The sequence below is a fragment of the Rana temporaria genome, chromosome 2 (genome assembly GCF_905171775.1).
Source record: "Rana temporaria chromosome 2, aRanTem1.1, whole genome shotgun sequence".
Classification (NCBI taxonomy): Eukaryota; Metazoa; Chordata; class Amphibia; order Anura; family Ranidae; genus Rana; species Rana temporaria.
The window spans coordinates 463,892,004-463,916,218 of record NC_053490.1 but is presented as its reverse complement, the minus strand read 5'-3'; the positions used below and the strand labels follow the sequence as shown (position 1 = coordinate 463,916,218).

The following is a 24,215-nucleotide window of genomic DNA, read 5'->3' as shown; positions in this document are numbered from 1 at the left end:
CTGTGCTCCTGTCTTTTTGTGATTCTGATTCCCCCTTACCGACCCAGCTTGTTCTGACTTTTGCTTAGGGTCGTCTCCTGATTAACCCCTGACTTGCCCCACTGACTACACTCTTGTCTGCTTCCTAATCTGTACTTCGCATCTGATACTTGTGGACTTATCTCACGTGTACGACCCCTGGCTTGTCCTCACCTTCCCTTCCCGGTTTGCCCTACTGGAGATACCTATTCAAACCGAGTGCTCTGTGGCCCTACGGATCATTCTAATAACTGTCAGTTATCTCCAAGTTGCCAGCTCATCACCAGCAACACCTGGCAAACCATGCACCTTTAGGCACTGCTCTCCCTGTATCACTTCCAGGGAAGCACTGCACTTAACCACAAGGGGCGCCCTCTCAACGATCGGCCTCTTCCCTGACTCCTGACATGAGGACAGGCACTGACATTGGACAAAAAGGCCTAGCTCGCAGTCTCCACTCTAATTCATCCCAAAGTGTTTTATTGGCGGTCAGGACCAGTCCAGCCAACTTCCTCCACACCAATAACGCTCATTCATGTCTTTATTGACCTTGCTTTGTGCACTGGTCCAAATCATTTGGTAGAGGAGGGATTATGGTGTGGGGTTCCTTTTTCAGGGGTTGGCCTTGGCCCCTAAGTTCTAGTAAAGGGAACTCTTAGGCCCTGTACACACGACCGGATCTGTCCGTTGGGATTTATCCACGGATCAGTTCCAGCAGACAAATCCGGTCGTGTGTACGGCCTAGCGGACATTTTTCGGCGGACATTTCTCCAGCCGACCGGTTTTCAAGCGGATAAAAATTTCTCAGCATGCTAAGAAATCTATCCGCTGGAAACCTGTCCGTCGGACTGATCCGGTCGTCTGTACAGACTCACCGGATAAGTCCAAGCGATCCCCATCCCTCGCATGCTACAAAGTGATTAGACGCATGCGTGGAAGTATTTACCTTCCAGGGTCGCGCACGTCATCGTCGCGGCCACGTCACCGCGTATGTTTTCCGCGGGGATTTTGATCTGATGGTGTGTACAGCCCATCAGATCAAAATCGGGTGCAGAAATGTCCGCTTGAAACGGATCTGGCGGACCGTTTCCATCGGATATCCTCTTGTGTGAACAGGGCCTTAGGGTGTCAGCATTTTGGACAATTTCATGCTCCCAACTTTGTGGGAACAGTTTGGGGAGGGCCCCTTCCTGTTCCAACATGACTGCGCACCAGTGCACAAAGCAACGTCCATAAAGATATGGATGAGTGAGTTTGGGGTTGAGGAACTTGACTGGCCTCAACCTGAAAGAACACCATTTGAGATTAATTTGAGTGGAGACTGCAAAAAAAAGGGCCTTCTCGTTCAACATCAGTGTCTCATAAATTCCCTTCTGGAAGAATGGTCAAACATTCCCATAGACACACTCTTAAACCTTGTGGACAGCCTTCCCAGAAGAGTTGAAGCTGTTATAGCTGCAAAGGGTGGGCCAACTATGAACACTATGGACTAAGACTGGCGTGCCATTAAAGTTCATGTGAGTGTAAAGGCAGGTGTCCCAGTACTTTTGACAACATAGTGTATGTTGTATCCCTGCCAATGGTACATTTCAAGTGATACATCATACTGTATATTAACCCTTTGCCTGGAAGAAACATAAAATAGGTCTGTAAAATTGGTGCCCCTGAATCTTATAACATAGAACCTGTGTATAGACCACTGGCTATTGCTAAAACCACTGGCATCATTAGACTCCTGTGAAACCATGGCTGCTCTCTGGCATCGTGGTATACTAGTAACATTACTAAACTGTGCTTTTCATTTTCCTTATATTGCAAAAGCACTTATGCTCTCGTTATTGGAAGTGTCGTAATAAAACTTTACACATGAATCCAAGCCTGCAGGCAGCATCATCTGCCAAACTATTTTTCATTATGATGAATAATAAACTGCAGAAGAGTAATACTGATAGGGAAAAGTGTAAAATACAGCGTTCCGAGGATCCTGCTGGGCACAAGCTGAGACATCTATTTCATGTCAACAGCAGAGCCATTCATTTCTCCACTGGTCAGAAATGCTGTACTTACATCGGACTTTGTACTAACTTGATGTTATTTTTAATTAAATACGTTCCAATTTCCTCTGCAGCTCTGCAGTCCACAAATGTCTTTGAAAAACAGCTGGAAATAATATTAAATTCCCACTGAGAGAATTACCATCCAGTAAAGTACAAGATCAATACACTTGATGGGTAAATAACACCTACGTTACAGCTATTACAAGCTGAGCAATGCGGCCAATACAATAGTGATCAAAATCAGAAACAGCTTGCAGCCCTAATATCAAGTAGGATTTTACCTTTCCTGTCCTGTGAAGGGAACCAAAGCACATTTGCGTGCCTAGATTTGCCTGAAAATACCTCAATTAAAATAAAGAAAATGTGTAGTGTGGAAAAGATTGCAAAGATTTGCTATCTCCAAACAACATACAGTGTATGAAAAAAAAAAAAAAAAACAGGTTGGGCTGGCAGCTGTATTAAAGGGAAATGTTATGATGTTGGGCCCGTTTCATTTCTTTTTTTGTAATTCATTTATTAGGCAGTCAAAAAACATACAGAACATTTGGTAGTGGCTTCAAGTAAAGCCAAGTTACAATGTAGCATCATATGGTATGCGTTGATAGGGAGAACAAAACATACGATTTGTGCACGTCATCTGATTATGAAGCAGGTATGCTAGTACAAAGCTGCCATAATGGTTATGTAGAAAAAAGGGTAATACCAACATGAACAAGTAATATAATTCAGAGAGAGGCTCTTAAAATGAACCCAAACAAAGGGTGCATTTTATAACATAGAAGTAACTAGATCCAGGGTAATCACAGCAGGAATTAAGCAAGCCCCTTATGTTTCCAACTGGACTTAGTAGTGGACTGAAGCCGCGTACATACGATCAGTCCATCCGATGAGAACGGTTTGAAGGACCGTTGTCATCGGTTAACCGATGAAGCTGACTGATGGTCCGTCGCGCCCACACACCATTGGTTAAATAACCGATCGTGTCAGAACGCGGTGACGTAAAACACAACGACGTGCTGAAAAAAACGAAGTTCAATGCTTCCAAGCATGCGTCGACTTAGATTCTGAGCATGCGTGGATTTTTAACCGATGGTTGTGCCTACCAACGATCGGTTTTGACCTATCGGTTAGGAATCCATTGATTAAATTTAAAGCAAGTTGGCTTTTTTTTAACCAATGGTTAAATAACCTATGGGGCCCACACACAATCAGTTTTGACCAATGAAAATGGTCTATCAGACCGTTGTCCTCTGGTTAACCAATCGTGTGTACGAGGCCTAAAGATCACACATTGGGACCAAAAGGTATGCTAAGAGGTGGGGGTGTGAGGGAGAGAGGGGGAATGATATAAGAATGAAGTAGGAAAGAGGTAAAGAGTAGACTGGGGGTCAGGGAGAAGCATCCATGTGCCAAGGCATGTCACTCAATTGGAGGGAAATCATTGAGATAGGTTTCGGTATATATGAAATATTGCCAAAGCCTCCAGATCTCTCAAAAGGTTTCTTCCATATTTTGCAGGGTAGCTGTGAGGCCGCGTACACATGGTCGTTCCAAACCGATGAGAATGGTCTGACGGGCCATTTCCATCGGTTCACCGCTGAAGTGGCCTGATGGTTTGATGTGCGTACACACCATTGTTCCAAAAAAACGATCTGGTCAGAGCGCGGTGACGTCAAAAACACGACGTGCTGAATAAAACTAAGTTCAATGCTTCCAAGCATGCGTCGACTTGATTCTAAACATGCGCAGGTTTTGAACCGATCGGGCAGCGGTCCATCGGTTCGATTTTGAAGCATGTTTTAAAATTTGGGATCGAAGGAAAACAGACCGATGGGCTATACACACGGTCGGTTTGGACCGATGAAACTGAACCTCGGCCCATTCTCATCGGTTTTGTCCGACCGTGTGTACGCGGCCTAAGGTGTTTCATGTCTCTAAGTTTGTTGACTTTGGAAAACTTTAAAAGTTTCAAGATCAGGGGGTCAGGCTCGAAGACCAGTTGCTATAGCAGTAGCAGAACTACCACCAGCAGGATAGGTACACAGGCAGTCACCCTGGTGAATGATGCGGGCTCAGTTGAAGTGTGGAGTCTAAGTACTAACCGGTCTTCACCAGAGTTCCTGATGGTGAAGATAGATTTTGCTGCATGTTAGTACCAGGTCCTGGTCCTCAGGATCACCCCACCAGGAGGTGAGCAAGCTGAGGTAGTGGATAAGCAGGTAGGGATCAAACCGAAGCATAGTCAGTAAACAAGCCAAAGGTTGATAATGAGTAGTTGCAGGTTGGGATCAGGCAGAAGCGTAGTCAAGGAACAAGTCAAGGGTCGATCACGAGTGGTAGCAAAATATGGATGACAGCAGGGAAGACAGGAGCAAGATACTGGCTGGAGAGAGCACAATAATCTGGCAAACAGGAAGTGCAGAGACATGGCTTAAATCAGGAAGTTGATGACAAGAGCAAAGAGTTCAAAGTTCAAGACAAACAAGGTTCAAGACAGGATCACTCAATGAATTGTCCAGAGAACTGTCCAGAGGTTCCAAGTTCAAATCCAGGCCTGACAAAGACTTTGAGGGCAGTGTAGCATCTCGCCATCGTAATGGTACAAAGGCCGCATTCAGCAACTAAACAGTAAGGGGTGCCTTTATGAGCCTCTCCGACAAATGCAAAAGGCAAGTGGCAGGATTTCTGGACACATGAACTGCTGTGAGCTGTTTGATGACTCATTTCATTTACATTTTTCTATAACTTTGTTTTTAAAGGGTAACTCCTTTTTTTGTGGAAAATATATATAGCAAATAAAAAAAAAGTATAATGGCATAAAGAACTGCTACTTGTAATTTAATGTTATTAAAAAATAGGATTTTTTGTACTCACCGTAAAATCCTTTTCTCTGAAGTCCATGGACGGACACAGCTCCTTAAATCTTGACAAGTGGGTTATGTTCCCTGTTTACAGGAGAGGACTAGGCAGAAACATGTTAAATAGTTAAATACATGTTACATTAACAGAGTTGAACAGCCCCGCCCAGGGGGCGGTCCCTCCAGACATAACCCTCCTCACTGCAGCTTGCAGCCTCAGTTCGTAACAAGCAGTACAAACCTAAAAAGGAGGGGTGGGAGCTGTGTCCGTCCATGGACTTCAGAGAAAAGGATTTTACGGTGAGTACAAAAAATCCTATTTTCTCTTATCGTCCATGGACGGACACAGCTCCTTAAATCTTGACAAGTGGGACGTCCCCAAGCAGTGTCAAAAAACGAGGGGTGGGAAATATATCAGTAAAAACAATTTTAACTTCACCCCAAAACAAGCAGAGCTCCTCAACGGAGGAGGTGCAACTTTAAACAGCCGCCGGCAAAAACTAGCGGCTGAAAAAAACATCATAAGATGCACTCACAGCAACCATGTAAATTCTGGAAAAAGCGTGAACGGACGAGCAAATCGCCGCCTCGCACACCTGTGAGACCGACGCATGATGTCGGGAAAAAAAAAAAAAACCCAGGAAGCACCAATTGCCCTGGTCGAAAGTGCCGTGACCGGAAAGGGGGGCCCGCCCTTAGGAGCATAGGCCTGTATGACGGCCTGCCCGATCCACCGAGAAATGGTGGTCGACGAGACCGCCAGGCCCTTTTGTGGACCAGACACCGACACAAAAGAGAGTCAGAAGCTCCGAAATGGAGCCGTAGTAGGCTGGTATACCCGCAAAGCGCGTACCACGCCTAAAGTATGAAAGGCCGAAACCTCCTTCGGAAGAAGGGAAGGTCGCGGGCGCACCATCACCTAATCCTTATGGGGGATCAAGCATGGCGGCTTGCAAGACAAGACCGCCAACTCAGAAACCCCTCTAACAGAGGTAAAGGCCACTAAAGGGGCCACCTTCTGAGATAGTGTCAAGAGAAAATCTCTCTGATGTTTCCAAAAGGAAGGTTCCTGAAGAACCGAGAGCACCAGAGTCAAAACTCATGGGGGAAGAGATGGGCCAAGAGGGGAAAGTATATGACAAACCCCTTGCACACAAAAAAAGGGGACCCACCAGGGAACGGGCCGCAAAAAGGCCACTAAAAGAACACAGCCAAGGCTGAAATCTGCCCCCAAACGGTGCTTTAAGCAATTTTTAGATCCAATCCAAGCTTTAAAAACAGCAGGACCCTGGACATCGAGAGTACGCCCGTGGACGTCACTCCATCCCTTCGCACCAAGAGAGGTGCGACGGTAGATCCTCCGGAAGAAGACTACGGTGCCCTGTTGAGATGACCGAGTCAGACAGACCCTGGTCACCTAAAGTCTGGCTTCCAATAACCATGTTAAGCAAGTCAGTGACTGTACAACAGGAGGAAGTATGGGACCTTGAGACAGGAACCTCCTGCCCTGGCAATCGCCAGGGTGCCTCCGCTACCAGGCGCCCGATATCAGCGTACCAAGGACGCCGAGATTAATCTGGAGCGATTAGAATCATCGGGATCTCCTCAGCATCCACTCTGTGGAGCGGCCGAGGAAGCAACTACCATGGAGGAATGGCAAAAAATCACCGATACAGACAACACAGGGCCACCAGCGCGACTGACGCGTCTGTACAAGATCACTAGACCTGGCCACTAACTGACACCCTTGCGGCGGAGACAAGCTGCCAGGAGATCCATGCCATGTGAGGCTCACCTCCTGCAAGGGAGCCGAAACACCCCAAGCACAAAGACCAGTCGCCCCGGTCCAGCATCTGGCGACTCCAGTAGTCCGCCTGCCGGCATACCTGATGGTAGACTGAAGCCACGGCCGTGGCGTTGTCCGGCTGAAACCAGATCGGTCGACCACAAGGAGAAGCATAGCCTGATCGCCTAAAATAGTAGGACAATGAACAGTAGACAGCACCTGGTATTCCCAGGCGGTCTCCCACCAGGCACTAGCCAGGCCCGACCCTGGGTAGCTACCGAGACCAGACACATTCAAGGAGGTGTGGTCATAGGTCCACGCAAGTCCAGCGACTCAGGGCCGACTGGACCCCCCAGTTTTGAGAACCTCCAGGTTCACAACCCGTGAGCTGGCATCCGTCGTAAACACCGACCACTGGAAGGAAGGAACAAATTCCCGGACCGAAGAGTCGGGAATCTCTGTCACCAACTCAGAGAGACTCTGACTAGGTGGCGCACAGGAATCTAATGATTTCAGAGACAAGAGATTTTTACCACCTGGACAGTAGTTCCACTGGAAAACCAGGGTGTGGAACTGGGCATACAGTACCACCTTAAAGGAGGCTACCCACAGACCCCAAACCAGCAGGCGCCCGGAGAGAAGACCGATTGCGTGATGCCAATACCTTCTCCGCAGACTGAAGAGTCTGCAATTTCTCCAGGGGAAGAAGGACCTTTGCTACTGAGGAGTCTGGATCAACACTAGATACTCCAACGCTGAGTCGGAACCTAGCATGCCCATAATTTGAACCCTGGGTCGCACACATGGAGGGCAGGCTTGCTGCCACTGAGCTACACTTTCTGGCCTAAACATTTAACATCCACCCGAATCTTCGGAGGGTCTGAATGGGAATAACCCATCCACTAGGTCGGAGACAGAAGCTGCTCTCAGAAGAAAGTCGTCAAAGTAGCCAATGAGGCAAAGCCTCGCTGTCCCAACAAAATTCAAATAAGTGCGAGCTCCTAGCTGAAAACCCATGGTGCTGACGCCAGATCAAAAGGGAGGGCCACAGGCTGACAGAGACCCTTCTCTCATCACGAAGCACAGAAAAAAACACTGTGACATGTGCAAAACGGGACATGCATGTATGCGTCCCTGATGTCCGAGGACGTCAGGACATCCCCCGGATGAAGAGCAGCTACCACCGAACAAATGGATTCCATGCGGAACTACCCGACGTTCACAAAGGTATTTAGGGCCTGAGGCCCATAGAAAACCCCAAAACTCTCGTCCTGCAGGAAAGGTAAAATTACCTTGCAGCTTAGCAAATCCCACACTGCCCAAGGCAGACCGACGGGCCGGGAGGGGAAGACACAAGGACAGAACTTTGTTCTGTGGATAGGAGGAAACCCTATCTAGTACTCCGAAGAGACCACCTCGCAGACCCACAAGTCGGAGAGCAGGGAGGTTTCACTGAATTGTGAACCTGCAAGCCACCCCTCCCACCTAGAGACAGGGAGGGAAGGCTATATACATTGGCAGGATTTGGGTGCCGGCGTGATCGGCTTATGCACCCAGGGACAGATTAGTCCCCCAGCTGGGCCTTTGACGGCCTGGGAGGGTTGCCCCTAAATAATACACACACATAGTGTGTATGTATATTATGTAGGTGTATGCACACATGTCTTTGGAGGAAACCGGAGTACCCGGAGGAAACCCACGCAGACACAGGGAGCGACAATGCAAGCTCCAGGCAGATTGGCGTCAGTGTGCAGATTGGCGTCAGTGCAGATTCGAACCAATGACTCTTTTGCTGCCAAGTAATGGAGTTAAGCACTACACCACCGTGTGCATAAAACCATTCTGAAACAGACGCCCTGGATAACAAGGGCGCAGCATTCAATGAAGCATCACAGACCTATATGAGGCCCTGGACCAGCTGGTCCGCTAGGCTAATAACCTCAGGAGAGAGTCGGTGCTCCTCCACTGTCTGGTGCAAAATGCTCACTCTGTGAGTTGTATACAGCACTAGGGGTCAGGACTACTCCAAGATGGCCGCCGAGCGTTCAGAACGCGGCCACAGGAAAATGGCCAGCACAATGTAAGCTGCGCCATAGCGTGGCTACGACAAAATGGGCGCCAATGGGAGTTTTCAATGTAATTGAAAAACCTCCCAAAAAATAGCGCCAGCGACCACCGAGACCCCAGTGTAGAGGCCACAATAGGCCGTAAGCCAGACCCCAGCATGGTAAACATGGAACGGGTCAGTACTTCGGATCTTCTATCAGTCAGATCCATACAAGCGGGGGTTCCCGCCCGGCGGTGAGGGACTACAAAAGCCCTCAGTGGCTTTTCTCATTCCGCATCTCAGAAATTATCAAAGAAGGGCACAGAAGGAAAAAACCTACACAGCGGTCTGATTTGTGTGATCCAAAAAAGACCGAGCCCTCGGCGGAAACCCAGCTGCACTATGCAGCTTAGGAGAGTCCCTTGCAGCAGTAAAAAGCGCACCCATAAATGCCTTATTCTGCCTTTTTTTTTTTTTTTTTTTTTTTTTTTTTAACTAGGTACCTAGTGCATGGCTCCATAACAGAGCATTCCCCAGGGGATAACGGGGGAAGGGGGCACTCTTTTACCGCCCGCCCGCAGTCCACCCCCACCCTGGCACAAACTGTGTCCAGGACTAACAATAAAAACTCTGTGGGAATCCCAGGTGCTAACACCTGCTGCCACCACCAGCATGTGGGGAAGGACCCAGATACTGACTCCAATATTTACATATAGTGTGTATTATAATATGCACACCTGTCCATACAAATAGACAAAAGCTCCTAGAGCCCTATTCAGGGCCTCTCACCCACTTGCTGCGCTGACCAGGTGTAACCAGGGGACTCCCTCAGGAGGAGACTGCCCAGCGCTGCCTCTGTGAGGAAAAGAACCGTGAGGTAACTTTTGCAGGGACCTGTGTTTAAACAGGAAAAGCCTCCTAGGGCTGTTTTATCTAAGGATAAGACACAGATACAGCATAAAAAGCAAAACCATTACAGGTGTCACCAATCAGTCAGCGTCTGCTGAAGTATAATCATAAACATCTGTGCTCATCACAGGGCTTTTTACCTCACAGGAAAGCCCAATACAAAAAAGAAAAAACACAGGCCAGATAACACAGTCCCCTCATGAAGGCCCCCTCCCCCCTGACAGCGGCAATGTTAGCAATGCAGCAAGGGAAAGGAGCAGGGAAGTAAGGGGAAGGGACCCCCGAACCCCAGGAATGCCCAGCCGTACCAACCCACCGAAGCAGGAGGGACTGTACTTACCCGTCCAAGCGAGGACTCGCTGACGCATTCCTGACAGAACTACAACCGAAATGGAGGTAGCTGTCGGCCCGGTCCACTGTGAGTGAGACAACACCACAGCTCAGTCATATGTGGACCTCGGAGCAAAGCTCACTGGCCACCTCAGGAGTCATGAGGTATGGCGTGGCAGACCAAGCCTCTTTGCAAAGGTGTGCCCACGCTTGCTGGTCGGACTGAGTAGACTACAAGGATCTATAATATCCAGCCTGTCTCTCAGCCAACAGTTGAAAGAAGATTCTTCAAGAAAAAGTAAAGTAAAATAAAATAAAATAAAATTTCTCCTCAGGGCGCTGGGCCCAAAGGGAGCCATACGTCCTTCTCCTTTGCTAGGCAGAACGAAACTGAGGCTGCAAGCTGCAGTGAGGAGGGTTATGTCTGGAGGGACCGCCCCCTGGGCGGGGCTGTTCAACTCTGTTAATGTAACATGTATTTAACTATTTAACATGTTTCTGCCTAGTCCTCTCCTGTAAACAGGGAACATAACCCACTTGTCAAGATTTAAGGAGCTGTGTCCGTCCATGGACGATAAGAGAAATTACTTTTCCTTTTCAAGCTGCAGTTCTGTAATTTTCTGTAAAATTCAATGCAATATGGCAACATAGGAGACATTCGGTACACAATTGGTGTATAGAAAGTCTCCAGAAATGTTATTTCTTGCTTGGGTGAAGAACACTGATATAAGTCAGGCTTTAGGATACAGACCCTGCATCTTTCCTCATCAGAACACTCAAAGTGCATCAGCGGATTAAAATATGACTGGCTTCAATTTAAAATCCGTTTTAAAAAACTGGTGCACACAAAATATGGTGCAGTTGTGCATGGTAGCCAATCATTTCTAACTTCAGCTTGTTCAATTAGGCTTTGACAATAAAATCTGGAAATTGATTGGTTTCTTTGCAGAACTGCACCAGATTTTGGGGCATATGTGCTAGAACCAATCCCCGGCTACAGAGCGGCTTGCACAGGAGTCCTGTGCGTCTTTGGCTCCGTTTCAGGGCCGAATTCAGGCAACAATTTAGGCCTGATTCGTCCCTGAAATGAAAAACAGGGATGCACCGGACCCCAACTGCGAGCCTCATCCAGCATCAGTGCGAACCCAGCCTGAAGCAATGGTGGAGGTTCCTTACAAGTTCGGGGTTGCATTTCTGCAAGTACCTGTAGAGTTGGAGATTTGGTCAGGATCAATCATGTCCTCAATGCTGAGAAATACAGGCAGATACTTATCTCATACCATCAGGGAGGCGCTCGGTTGGCCCAAATTTTTTTCTGCAGCAGGACAACAACCTCAAACATACAGCCAATGTCAATTCTTCAATGTAAAAAAGAACCAGGAGTACTGGAAGTGATGGTTTGGCTCCCACAGAGCCCTGATCTTAACATCATAAAGTCTGTCTGGGATTATATGAAGAGACAGATACGGAGGGATTTGAGGCAGCCTATATCCACAGAAGATCTGTGGTTAATTCTTCAAAACATTTGGAACCACCTGTCTGCTGAGTTCCTTTAAAAATTGTGTGCAAATATACCAAGAAGATTTGATGCTGTTTTAAAGGCAAAGGCTGGTCACACCAAATATTGATTTAATTTTGGATTTTTCTCATCTGTTCATTTACTTTTTATTTTGTCAATCGAAAACTATTAACCCTTCTACTTCTGAAAGCATTCTTAAATGAACCACATTTTTTCACACCAACCTAAGATCTTTACACAGTACTGTATTAGGTCGATTCAGGTACCTATGCCCAACTTTGCGGCGGCATAGCCTAAGGCATTTAAGCTACGCCACCGTAAGTTAGCTAGGCAAGTACATGATTCACAATGTACTTACCTGCTAAGTTACGGCGGCATAGCCTAAATCGGCGGGTGTAAGGGCGCCTAATTCAAATGTGTTTGAGGGGGGCGTTTTTTAAAATGCTAATGGGGCTTGACCTTACGTTTTTTGCGAACTGCACATGCGCCTACATTTCCCAGTGTGCATTGCGGCTAAGTCCGATTCACGGACGACTTACGCAAACGACGTAAAAAATTCGAATTTCGACGCGGGAACAAAGGCCATACTTGACATTACTATTCCGAAAGGGCCTAGCTCTAATGTTACGAGGCCTATCTCTTACGTAAACGGCGTAAAAGTACTGCGTCGGCCGTGCGTACGTTCGTGAATCGGCGTATCTACTCATTTACATATTCTACGCCAACCGCAATGGAAGCGCCACCTAGCGGCCATCCAAAATATTGCAATCTAAGATAGGACGGCGCAAGCCGTCGTATCTTAGATATGTTTAAGCGTATCTCTGTTTGAGCATACGCTTAAACATAAGTCGGCGTAGATTCTGAGTTAGATCGGCTTATCTACTGATAAGCCAGCCTAACTCTTACTGAATCTACCTATAAGTATATATCCCTCCTGATGATAAACATGATCTGATAATCTGTCATTATTTGTCATCCCTCTCCATTGAGAAGGTACAGTAACCTACTTTGGCACAGGACCACATTATCACATTGGCTTCTGCACTGTTGGGATTCATTTTCATCCACTAGCCAGCATTGCCCTGTTAACCTGTCAAAGACAGTATGTAATTTCCTAAACAACTAAATCTTCTAAACAGACAAGTTTGTTTCCAAATGTCAGCAGTGCTTTTCAGAGGGAGGGGTATAGAGTTAAGCCGCGTACACACGACCATTTTTCGGGTTCTAAAAAAATGACGTTTTTAAGGGCATAAAAAAAACAATGTTTTTTTCAACCCGATCGTTAAAACGGCCTTGCCTACACACGATTGTGAAAAAAAAATGCTCTAGCAAAGCGCGGTGATGTACAACGCCACTATAAAGGGGAGGTTCAATTCGGATGGCGCCACCCTTTGGGCTGCTTTAGCTGATTTTGTGTTAGTAAAAGACGATTCGCGCTTTTCTGTCTGTTACAGCGTGATGAATGTGCTTACTCCATTACGAATGGTAGTTTTACCAGAACGACCGCTCCCGTCCCTTGACTTGCTTCTAAGCATGCGCGGGTTTTTCACGTCGTTAAAGCTTACACACTACCATTTTTTACAACCTTAAAGTGACAACGTTAAAAACGTTGTGAAAAAATAGAGCATGTTCGAAATTTGTAATGGCCTTTTTTTGGATCGTGAAAAATGCTTAGAATCCGAAATACGGCCGTGTGTACGCGGCAAAAAACTGTAAAAACTATTTCATTTAGAACACTTTACACTGCAAACACTTTGGCCAGAAGGACTAAAAAAAAAGATTTATGCTTGCATTGAACTACATGGTGATTTTTAACTGAACGTTTTTGTTTCATGAAACAATGGGCCAGATCCACAAAAGGGATACGACGGTGTATCTGCTGATACGCCGTCGTATCCCTGTTTCTATCTATGCGACTGATCCACAGAATCAGTTACGCATAGATAGGCAGAAGATCCGACAGGTGTAATAGTTTTACACTGTCGGATCTTAGGATGCAGTACCGCGGCCGCCGCTGGGGGGATTTCACGTCGTAAACCAGCGTCGGGTATGCAAATTAGGAGTTACGGCGATCCACTACGGTTTTTCGCGTTCGCTACGTCGCCGCTAGTATAGTTTCCCGTCGCAAAATTACACTTTGTTTTTCCAGTCCTAACTTTAGTCAGCAAGTGTATTGCTGTCTAAAGTATGGCCGTCGTTCCCACGTCGAAATTTAAAAATCAACGTCGTTTGCGTAAGCCGTACGGGAATACGGAATTACGATACGCGCGTCGCCATTCGAAAAAATGACGTCACGGCGCGCAAAGCACGGCGGGAGTTCGGAAACGGAGCATGCGCAGTACGTCCGGCGCGGGAGCGCGCCTAATTTAAATGGGATTCGCCCCATTTGAATTGGCCCGCCCTGCGCCGGCCGGATTTAGGATACACCGCCGCAAATTTCCAGGTAAGTGCTTTGTGGATCGGGCACTAACTTGGAAAAATTGCGGCGGTGTATCTTAAATCGAAAAAGTTATGTTGCGCCCGCGATTTGTGGATCTGGCCCATTGATCCTAACTATATATTAGGGCTGGGGAAAAAAAATCTAATTTGAATCTTGAATAGAGTTGTGAGGGCAAATCGATTCAGATTTTGACCAAAACATTTTTTTTTCTTTTTTTCCCATAGGACTGGCGCTCCGCGGACTAGGCCGAAGCTCCGGCCTCACCTAAAAAATCCTACCCGCAGCTCGCGTCGATCATGGGAAAAGGTTGCAAGGCCGGACACCGCTCGTGGCCTTTTCCCAGGATCGCGGCGAGCTGCGTACATGATTTTTTAGGCGAGTTCGCGGCTTCAGCCTAGTCTGTGGCCTTTTCCCAGGATCATGGCGGCCTCGCCTAAAAACGTAGAAACCAGCGCAGTGTCCATCAGGGAAAAAAACTCGATTAGAATCGTGAATCACATTTTTTTTTTTTTTTATCGCAGATTTTTATAGGGGCCAAAATCGTCCAGCTCTATATAAATATAAATAAAAATAATGTTCATGATTTGTATTATCAGACAACAAAGTGACATATCACACCTGTCAGCCATTCTTTTCCACTTGAGAAGCTGTGTGCTTTGTTGACCATCAATAGGAAGGTCCAGTCTGTGTTTAAAATACTCGATTATCCCCTGTTCCTCTAACAAGATGGGAACTCGATATGTGGAAGAGACATCATGAATGAAAATGACCTGAAGAGTGAAAAAAAAATGAATCTGGTAAGTAATTCGTTCATAGTTTAAGTATTTACAGTGCCTCAAAGATGCTCTAATCTTTCAATTTTTTGTACTTTCAAAGATAAAATAGTAAGGGCTCTTTCACGTTTCTGGGTCCGCTCCGTGTGTCTCCGTCGGCTCAGCGGGGATCCCCGCTGAGCTGTCGGCGGATAGGGCGGTCCCCGCACACAGTGCCCTATGGGGGACCGGATGCAGACGGACCGTCTGTCTGTCTGCATCCGTTCCATTCCGCCGGACGGAAGAAAAATAGGGTTTTCTTCCGTCCGAAAACCAGATCCCGACGTTAGCGGACGTTAGCGGATGCTCCATCCGCTAACGGACGCGATCCCATAGGGATGTATTACAAGTCCGTTAACGGACTTGTAATAACGGACAGGCGGAGCGGACGTCTGAAAGGGGCCTAAGGGAAGCACATCAAGAGAAAAATATGGAGTCTGCCATTATTTACCTTCTTCTGAAAATGTAATATATACCTGGCTACAATGCAGACTTTACCACTTCACCTTCGGAAGGTTTACCCCCATTCATGACCAGGCCATTTTTTGCGATTCCGCACTGACAATTGGGTGGTCATGCAACGCTGTACCCAAATAAAATGTATGTCTTTTTTCCCCCCACAAATAAAGATTTCTTTTGGTGGTATTTCATAATTTCTGCATGTTTTTGTTTTTGCGCTAGAAACAAAGAGATCGACAATTTTGAAAAAACAAAACAATATTTTTTACTTTCTGTTTTAAAACATATCCAATAAAAAAATATAAAAATCAGATGTCTTCATTCATTTAGGACAATATGTATTCTGTTACATATTTTTGGTAAAATAAATTCCACCAAGCGTATATATAGATTGGTTTGCACAAAAGTTATAGCATTTTTTTTTCTTTACTAGTAATGGTGGCAATCAGCGAATTATACCCAGACGATTTTGCGCCTGACCAATTGGACACCTGACACTTTTTTGGGGACCAGTGACATTATTACAGTGATCCATGCTAAACATATGCACTGTCACTGTACTAATAACACTGGCAGGGAAGGGGTTAACATGTAGTGGGGAAGTGCTTTTACTAGTGGAAGACATTAATCAGTGTTTTTGTGTTTGCGGTCATGCAACACTGTACCCATACGAAATTGTAATCATTTTTTTCACACAAATAGATTTTTCTTTTGGTGGTATTTAATCACCACTGGGTTTTTTATGTTTTGCTAAACAAAGGAAAAATTATAAAAAAAGATATAACATTTTGCAAACAGGTAATTTTTCTCCTTCACTGATGTGCACTGAGGAGGATGCACTGATGAGGCTGCACTGATGGGCACTGATAAGGCTGCACTAGTATGCGGCATTGATAGGTGGCACTGATTGGTAATGATTTTCATCACTGATAGAAACTGATTGGCATCACTTATGGGTACTGATAGGCAGCACTAATGGGCACTGTTGGGGCTGCACTGATGAGGCTGCACTGGTGGGTACTGATGAGGCATTGATAGGTGGCCCTGGTTGGTAATGATTTCCATCACTTATGGGTACTGATAGGCATCACTTATGGGTACTGATAGGCAGCACTGATGGGGACTGTTGGGGCTGCACTGATAATCAAGACACTAATGATTAGTGTGAACCCAGCCTGAAGCAATATGGGAGGTTAGATTCGATTAGGAAAGGAATGCCGATAACCGTCAAGTGTGTTTACATCGTGATCAGCTGTGATTGGACACAGCTGGTCACGTGGTAAAGAGCAGCTGTGATTGACTCTTTACCCTGATCTGTGATCAGCCGTGTCCAAAGGACACAACGATCACAGAGAGCTCCGGGCGCGCGCCACAGCAGGCGCGCGGGGGGAATAATCATGGGAGGACGTCATATGATGCCCTTTTAGAACCGGCCAACTGTGCTGTAGCTGCCATTTTGCTATAGCGTGGTCAGCAAGTGGGTAAGGACGAAAAGAGCTTTGTCATTAAAACCATAGAGATTTCAAAACACTCATCATACATATTCTCCTTTCAACCAAACTTAACCTCATGAGACATTAGAGATCTATGGACATACCCAATCTGTCTGAAATACCAAGAGATCTGAACCACAATTGTTCACTTGAATGACTATTTGCTTTGAAAAATTACTTGTCCAAATTTCAATTCCTCCTGGCAACCTTGGACCCCCACCCACTAACACAGCTCCTTTCTCTATCTGCAACGTAGAGAGCATCCTGACTCTCCTTTAGTCCAAGGGAGGGTGCGAGCACGACACTCCACACCAGGGAGAAAGCCTTGCATTACTGTGTGTAGTTACAGACAGAAGAACAGGAAGTGAGGATTTCTCAAAAGAAGTAAGGACATTTAAAAGATGAGGAAAGATAATGAGGACTGCACTAAGGAACAGGAAGCTACAGTGGGGATCGAAAGTTTGGGCACCCCAGGTAAAAATTTGTATTAATGTGCATATAGAAGCCAAGGAAAGATGGAAAAATCTCCAAAAGGCATCAAAACACATTCTTATAATATGTAAAAAAAAAAATAGATTTTATTTCCATCATTTACACTTTCAAAATTACAGAAAACAAAAAAATGGTGTCTGCAAAAGTTTGGGCACCCTGCAGAATTTATAGCATGCACTGCCCCCTTTGCAAAGCTGAGACCTGCCAGTGTCATGGATTGTTCTCAATCATCGTCTGGGAAGACCAGGTGATGTCAATCTCAAAGGTTTTAAATGCCCAGACTCATCTGACCTTGCCCCAACAATCAGCACCATGGGTTATTCTAAGCAGTTGTCTAGAAAACTGAAACTGAAAATAGTTGACGCTCACAAAGCTGGAGAAGGCTATAAGAAGATAGCAAAGCGTTTTCAGATGTCAATATCCTCTGTTCGGAATGTAATTAAGAAATGGCAGTCATCAGGAACAGTGAAAATTAAAGCAAGATCTGGAAGACCAAGAAAAATATCAGACAGAACAGCTCGCAGGATTGTGAGAAAAGCAATTCAAAACCCACGTTTGACTGCACGATCCCTCCAGAAAAATCTGGCAGACACTGGAGTTGTGGTACACTATTCCACTATAAAGAGATACTTGTACAAATATGGTCTTCATGGAAGAGTCATCAGAAGAAAACCTCTTCTACGTCCTCACCACAAAAATCAGCGTTTGAACTTTGCAAATGAACATATAGACAAGCCTGATGCATTTTGGAAACAAGTTCTGTGGACCGATGAGGTAAAATGGAACTTTTTGGCCGGAATGAGCAAAGGTACGTTTGGAGAAGAAAGGGCACAGAATTTAATGAAAAGAACCTCTGTCCAACTGTTAAGCAAGGCGGTGGATCAATCATGCTTTGGGGTTGTATTGCAGCCAGTGGCACAGGGAACATTTCACGAGTAGAAGGAAAAATGCATTCAATAAAATGTCAGCAAATTTTGGATGGTAACTTGATGCCATCTGTGAAAAAGCTAAAGTTAAAGAGAGGATGGCTTCTACAAATGGATAATGATCCTAAACAGACCTCAAAATCCACGGGGGGATTACATCAAGAGGCATAAACTGAAGGTTTTGCCATGGCCTTCACAATCTCCTGACCTCAACATAATTGAAAATCTATGGATAGACCTTAAAAGAGCAGTGCGTGACAGACAGCCCAGAAATCTCAAAGAACTGGAAGACTTTTGTAAGGAAGAATGGGCAAAGATACCTCAAACAAGAATTGAAAGACTCTTGGCTGGCTACAAAAAATCGTTTACAAGCTGTGATACTTGCCAAAGGGGGCAGTACAAGATATTAACTCTGCAGGGTGCCCAAACTTTTGCAGACGCCATTTTTTTGTTTTCTGTAATTATGAAAGTGTAAATGATGGAAAAAAATCTAACTTTTTTTTACATATTATAACAATGTCTAATCTGTAATTTGATGCCTTTTGGAGATTTTTCCATCTTTCCTTGGCTTTGTTATGCACATTAATACAAATTTTTACCTGGGGTGCCCAAACTTTCAATCCCCACTGTATTTAGGAAAACAAAATTGTACCTCTACAACCCCTTTAAGGTGAAAACACATCTTAGGATCACTGGCCCCCCAGCTCCCCCCCCCCTGTTTTGCTTACCTGAGCCCTGGAAAGTCCCACGTCACGAACACGCTCTTCCTTTGCCCAGTCTTCTCAGCTCCTCATTGGATAGATTGATAGCAGTGCAGCCATTGGCTCGTGCTGCTGTCAATCAACTCCAATGGCGCGAGGGCCGTAGGGCAAGGCCGAGTCCTGTAGTCAGCGGCTATGGAGGCTGAAAACAGGACTCAGGAGTGCGCCCGCAAGGTAACCCCCTTGGGAAAGTGCTTCCCAGAGGGGGCTATCAGAAGCGGTAAGGAGCCAAGACAGCCGCCGAAGGACCCCAGAAGACGAGGATGGGGGCCACTCCCGCGGGAGAAGTACCGGGAGGCCGGATTGCAAATATAGATTATAAGGTATGTACAGCCTAAAAAATAAAAAAAATGTGCCGACTGTACATGCTGGTAGTATAAAGAATTTGGTCTTATATAAATGTTATTTGGGTGAACCTACGCTTTAAGAAAAAATATTTAAACCTTTAGTGTCACTTTAACAAAAGGTAAGAATAAGCAGCAAAGTTTGTTAAAATCCTTGCAATGTACATAGATCACCCAGAGGGGAATGTTTTTTTCCCAACAATAGGGGAGTTACTTTTTAATCTGGTTAGTCTCACCTATGGCCCTCACTGTTAATACTCTACAGCCATAACTTATTTACTCACTTTAACCTAATCCTCAACTGGTACCAGAAACTGTCTGGTTCTTTTGTTTCCCTGGTAAACGTATAGTCCAGATGTTTAGTATACAGTATGTTTTGTAAAACTCCTTGGGGCAGATCCACAGAGCAAGTACGCCGGCGTATCTACTGATACGCCGGCGTACTTTCAAATTACCCGTGTTGTATCTTTAGTTTGAATCCTCAAACCAAGATACGACGGCTTCTGCCTTCCTTCCGACAGGCGTACGGCTTCGTAGGCCTTCGGATCTTAGATGCAATACTTCGGCGTCCGCTGGGTGGAGTTTGCGTCGTTTTCCGCGTCTGGTATGCAAATTAGCGATTTACGACGATCCACGAACGTACGCGCGGCCGATGCATTCTCTTACGTCCTCTCTAGTCGGATTTTTCCGGCGTATAGTTAAAGCTGGTATTTTGCGGCGTATAGATAGACTTGCCAAGTATGGCCGTCGTTCCCGCGTCGAAATTTGAATTTTTTTTTTGCGCAAGTTGTCCGTGAATCGGGATGGACGTAACTCACGTCTAAGTTAAAAAAACATGACGTCCTAGTGACATCATTTAGCGCAAAGCACGGCGGGAAATTTCGGGACGACGCATGCGCAGTTCATTTGGCGCGGGGATGCGCTTCATTTAAATTAAACCCAGCCCCTAAACGCCGATTTGAATTCCGCCGCCAGAAATACACTACGCCGCCGTAACATACGGCGCAAAATCGTCGAGGATTCGAAATTCCGCCAAGTAAGGTACGGTGGCGTAGCATATCTCTAAAAAATTAACCCATATCAATTTTTGCTTAAAGTGGATGTAAACCCAAAAAAATATATTTTTTTTATCTGGAAGTCTGTTTTATTTCCCTGAACAATAAAAAGTGGATTGCTCAGCGCTGGATTAACTCTGTGTGGCAAGACTGGGCATAGATGATAGGAAATCTTATTCTTTTGGGTTTACATCCACTTTAAATTCAGTCCATACAAGTGGACGAGTGCTTCCTCAAAGATGAATTCTTAGCTAAATGGCTCAAAAAATTTAAGTTTTTAGTGAACCAATTTCTTTGCTGTGTACTTGTGGTAATTGGGATCACAGTGTCAACAATGTACTCTTTTCTAACAATGGCTCTCTTGAGGAAAGGTTCAATTAGGGGTTTAAGTGCAGTCGGCTTTAAACTGGATTTATCTTTTAAACTTCATCTTTATATCTCAAGACTATTTATCAGAAGACTAATTAATTAGCTGTTTTGTTTGACGCATCTGTCTGCCAGGCCCTTTGACATTCTCATTTAATGACTTCTTTTAACTAACAACATATATCAGGTATAGTCTTGTCTGACTTTTTCCTGGAGCTGTCTATATAAATCATCTAATAAAGTGAACTGCAGAAATAAAAAATGCACCCCAAAACTACTCTGGATGTTTTTCCAACATGCAAACAAGTTTTCCAAATGATTTTAAATAATCTATATCTATTGGTGAATTGCATTTCTATTGGAATCTAATATGTTTGTTTCATAGCCATGGCAATCACTCCTTACATTACGTAAGTTTCATCATTAAAGGGTGACTCAACTTTTGTGGGCAAAAAAAATATGCTAATTTAAAAAAATAGCATATACAATTTCTACATATGATTGTGGAGGTGTGTTATTGATTGGACAGGTCACCAAATGAAAGCAGAGGGAAAAAAGCCAAAGAAAAGAAAAGGGATGCAGCCATGACATCTAATGATTGACAGTGACTTAAGCCCTTAACGCAAATGGGTTCGCCCGATAAACTTTGGGCCCCTGTGGCCCAGCTTGTAATCCTGACAACTTAACCAGTGCATCTTCCTTCTTTTTTTTTATTTTTTTATAAACACTTCAGACTCCAACCTCATAGAGTATGCGTATATACGCTCATGTTCTGTTTGCCAGCCCTTAGCGTCTCTAATTTTGGTTTCGCATCATTAGTGTGTCTCTTTTAATTTATTTACTTTACTTTTTCCTGTGACTTTTTTTTTTTTTTTTCCATATAAAGAAAAAGATGAATACCATCATTAATTGTTAAATTTTTTCTTTTTTTTTTATATAATATGAAATTTACACTTTTATCCCCTTATCCTTCCCTCCCCCCTCCCTTTTCCCTCTCCTCTCCCCTCCCTTTTCCCTCCCCTCTCCCCTCCCTCCCCCCCCCTATCTCACCTTAAATAATCTCTGAAGCCACCTAGATTTCCTTTTTTTTTTTTTTGAGGTGTTATCTTAACTCGCCTCCCTTAATTTTTCCGCATAGCTCCAATATTTCTTAAAGGTCCTCCAGTTATCCCATTTCTTAAAGCGGTGGTTCCCCCGAATTACGTTTTTTTTTTTAAAACCCTTTCACCCGCTTTTGCTGGATGCAAGAGTCTACTCACCCGTCCTGCTGTTTTATGTGGCTGCATAACGATTTGCCATAAAACGATATGTTATATAAATTATAGATGGACGTTTCCATCTTATGTCCTGGCAGTGTGAAGCCCCACAGGACTTTCTTCCGGGATGCGGTGAATGCTGCAGTCCCAGCATTCACCGCTGTATCCCGCGCATGTGCAGTGTTGACGGCGAGCCGCGCCGTCAACACTGCTCAGTTGCCATCGCAACGGCCGGCGTCATAATGACCCGCCCCGTTGTGCTGCTGACACAATTGAGCTAATACTTTCTCTCAGCAATAGCTCAGAACTAATTGAGCAGCTGAGGAGGCGTGAGTATTCTCCAGCCAGGCATCCCCAAATATTACAAAAAATTATATATTAAATGGATATAATTACATGTTTTAATAGTGTAATTTTTAGGCAACCCAAAATCTAAAAAAAAAAAATATATTTACTGGATAGAAATACATTTGTTAAAGCTGTAATTTTTAGGCATCACCAAATATATTTAAAAAAATATATTTACTTGATACAAATACATGTTTTAAAGCTGTAATTTTTAGGCATTCACAATTATAATAAAAAAATGCAATTATTATCATTTTTAAAATGTAATAAAAAAAAAAAATAATAATATATATATATATATATATATATATATATATATATATATATATATATATGTATATTGTGTATATATATATATATATAATATCTATACACATACACACATATATGTGAGACACTGTGCTTTTTAAATATTTATTCATTATTATTTTTTTGTTTAATACATGTTTAAAATAAAAATTGTAAAATGCAAAACTGATCATTAGTTCAATATTCGAAGTTTAAAATATGTGTAACTAATTAAAAAGTATTATTTACCTACAATATGTATATATTTAAATCCAGAGGGCCAAATTCTCAAAAGAGATACGCAGACTTAACTGCTGTTCAGCCTGCGTATCTCTGTGCCTAACTTTGGAAACGATTCTCAAAAGGCTTTTTCCAAAGTTAGGCAGAAAATCCGGCATGTGTAAGACACTTACACGGTCAGATTTTAGGATGCAGTACCGCATCCGCCACTGGGGGCATTTCTCATTGAAATCCAGCTTTGCGTATGCAAATGAGGACTTAAGTAGATTTTCAAAGCATTTCAGCACTTTGATTTCTGCCTAAGTTCCGAATTTGCCGGCGCAAAATTAGGGCTGGGTTTACAATGTGGAAAGTTAGCCAAACCTTGTAAAGGCCCATTTCAGCGACGGCATTTGGTATGCATTCCTGAGGGAGAACTCCACGGCAATTTTTAAATTCAAAACCGGCATGGGTTCCCCCCCAGGAGCATACCAGGCCCTTAGGTCTGGTATGGGTTGTAAGGAGACCCCCCCACGCCGAAAAATTGACGTAGGGGGTCCCCCTACAATCCATACCAGACCCGTATCCAAAGCACGCTACCCGGCCGGCCAGGAATGGGAGTGGGGACGAGCGAGCGTCCCCCCCCCTCCTGAGCCGTGCCAGGCCGCATGCCCTCAACATGGGGGGGTTGGGTGCTCTGGGGCAGGGGGGCGCACTGCGGGCCCCCCCACCCCAGAGCACCCTGTCCCCATGTTGATGAGGACAGGACCTCTTCCCGACAACCCTTGCCATTGGTTGTCGGGGTCTGCGGGCGGGGGCTTATCGGAATCTGGGAGTCCCCTTTAATAAGGGGGCCCCCAGATACCGGCCCCCCACCCTAAGTGAATGGATATGGGGTACATCGTACCCCTATCCATTCACCTGGAGGCAAAAAGTAAAATGTAGTAAACACACAACACAAGGCTTTTTAAAATATTTTATTATTCTGCTCCGGATGCCCCCCCTGTCTTCGTTATTAGCTCTATTTCCAGGGGGGGCTTCTTCTTCCGCTCTCCGGGGGTCTTCTTCCACTCTCCGGGGGTCTTCTTCCACTCTCCGGGGGTCTTCTTCCACTCTCCGGGGGGGCTTCTCCGCTCTCCGGGGGGGCTTCTCCGGACTCCGGGGGGCTTCTTCCATCTTCTCCCCTCTTCCGCTCTTGACTCGGCGAACCCCGGTTCTTCTGCAGCTCTCCGGTGCCTTCTTCTTCAGCGCTGGCTGCCTGCTATGTTTGTGTGTTAGCTCGATTTCAAACAGGCAGCCGGCGCGGTCTTCTGTGGCGTCATCTTCTCTTCTGGTCTTCTGTTCTTCCGATGTTGCCTCGTCGCCTGTTGTCGCTGTAATGATGGAAGCGCGCCTTGCATCCCATTTATATAGGCATCGCCGTCCCATCATG

At 45.1% G+C, this 24,215-nt stretch overlaps 1 protein-coding gene across 5 annotated transcripts in view; it reads right to left on the bottom strand.

Moving 5' to 3' along the window:
- The window catches only part of CTPS2 (CTP synthase 2), a 414,745-nt gene that overhangs the window by 260,481 nt on the left and 130,049 nt on the right, over nucleotides 1-24,215 (bottom strand). For all 5 annotated transcript variants that reach the window (XM_040338655.1, XM_040338657.1, XM_040338654.1 and 2 more), the window contains one exon: nucleotides 14,583-14,734. In XM_040338655.1, coding sequence (XP_040194589.1) covers nucleotides 14,583-14,734 — 152 coding nt within the window. The remainder of the gene's footprint in view (nucleotides 1-14,582; nucleotides 14,735-24,215) is intronic.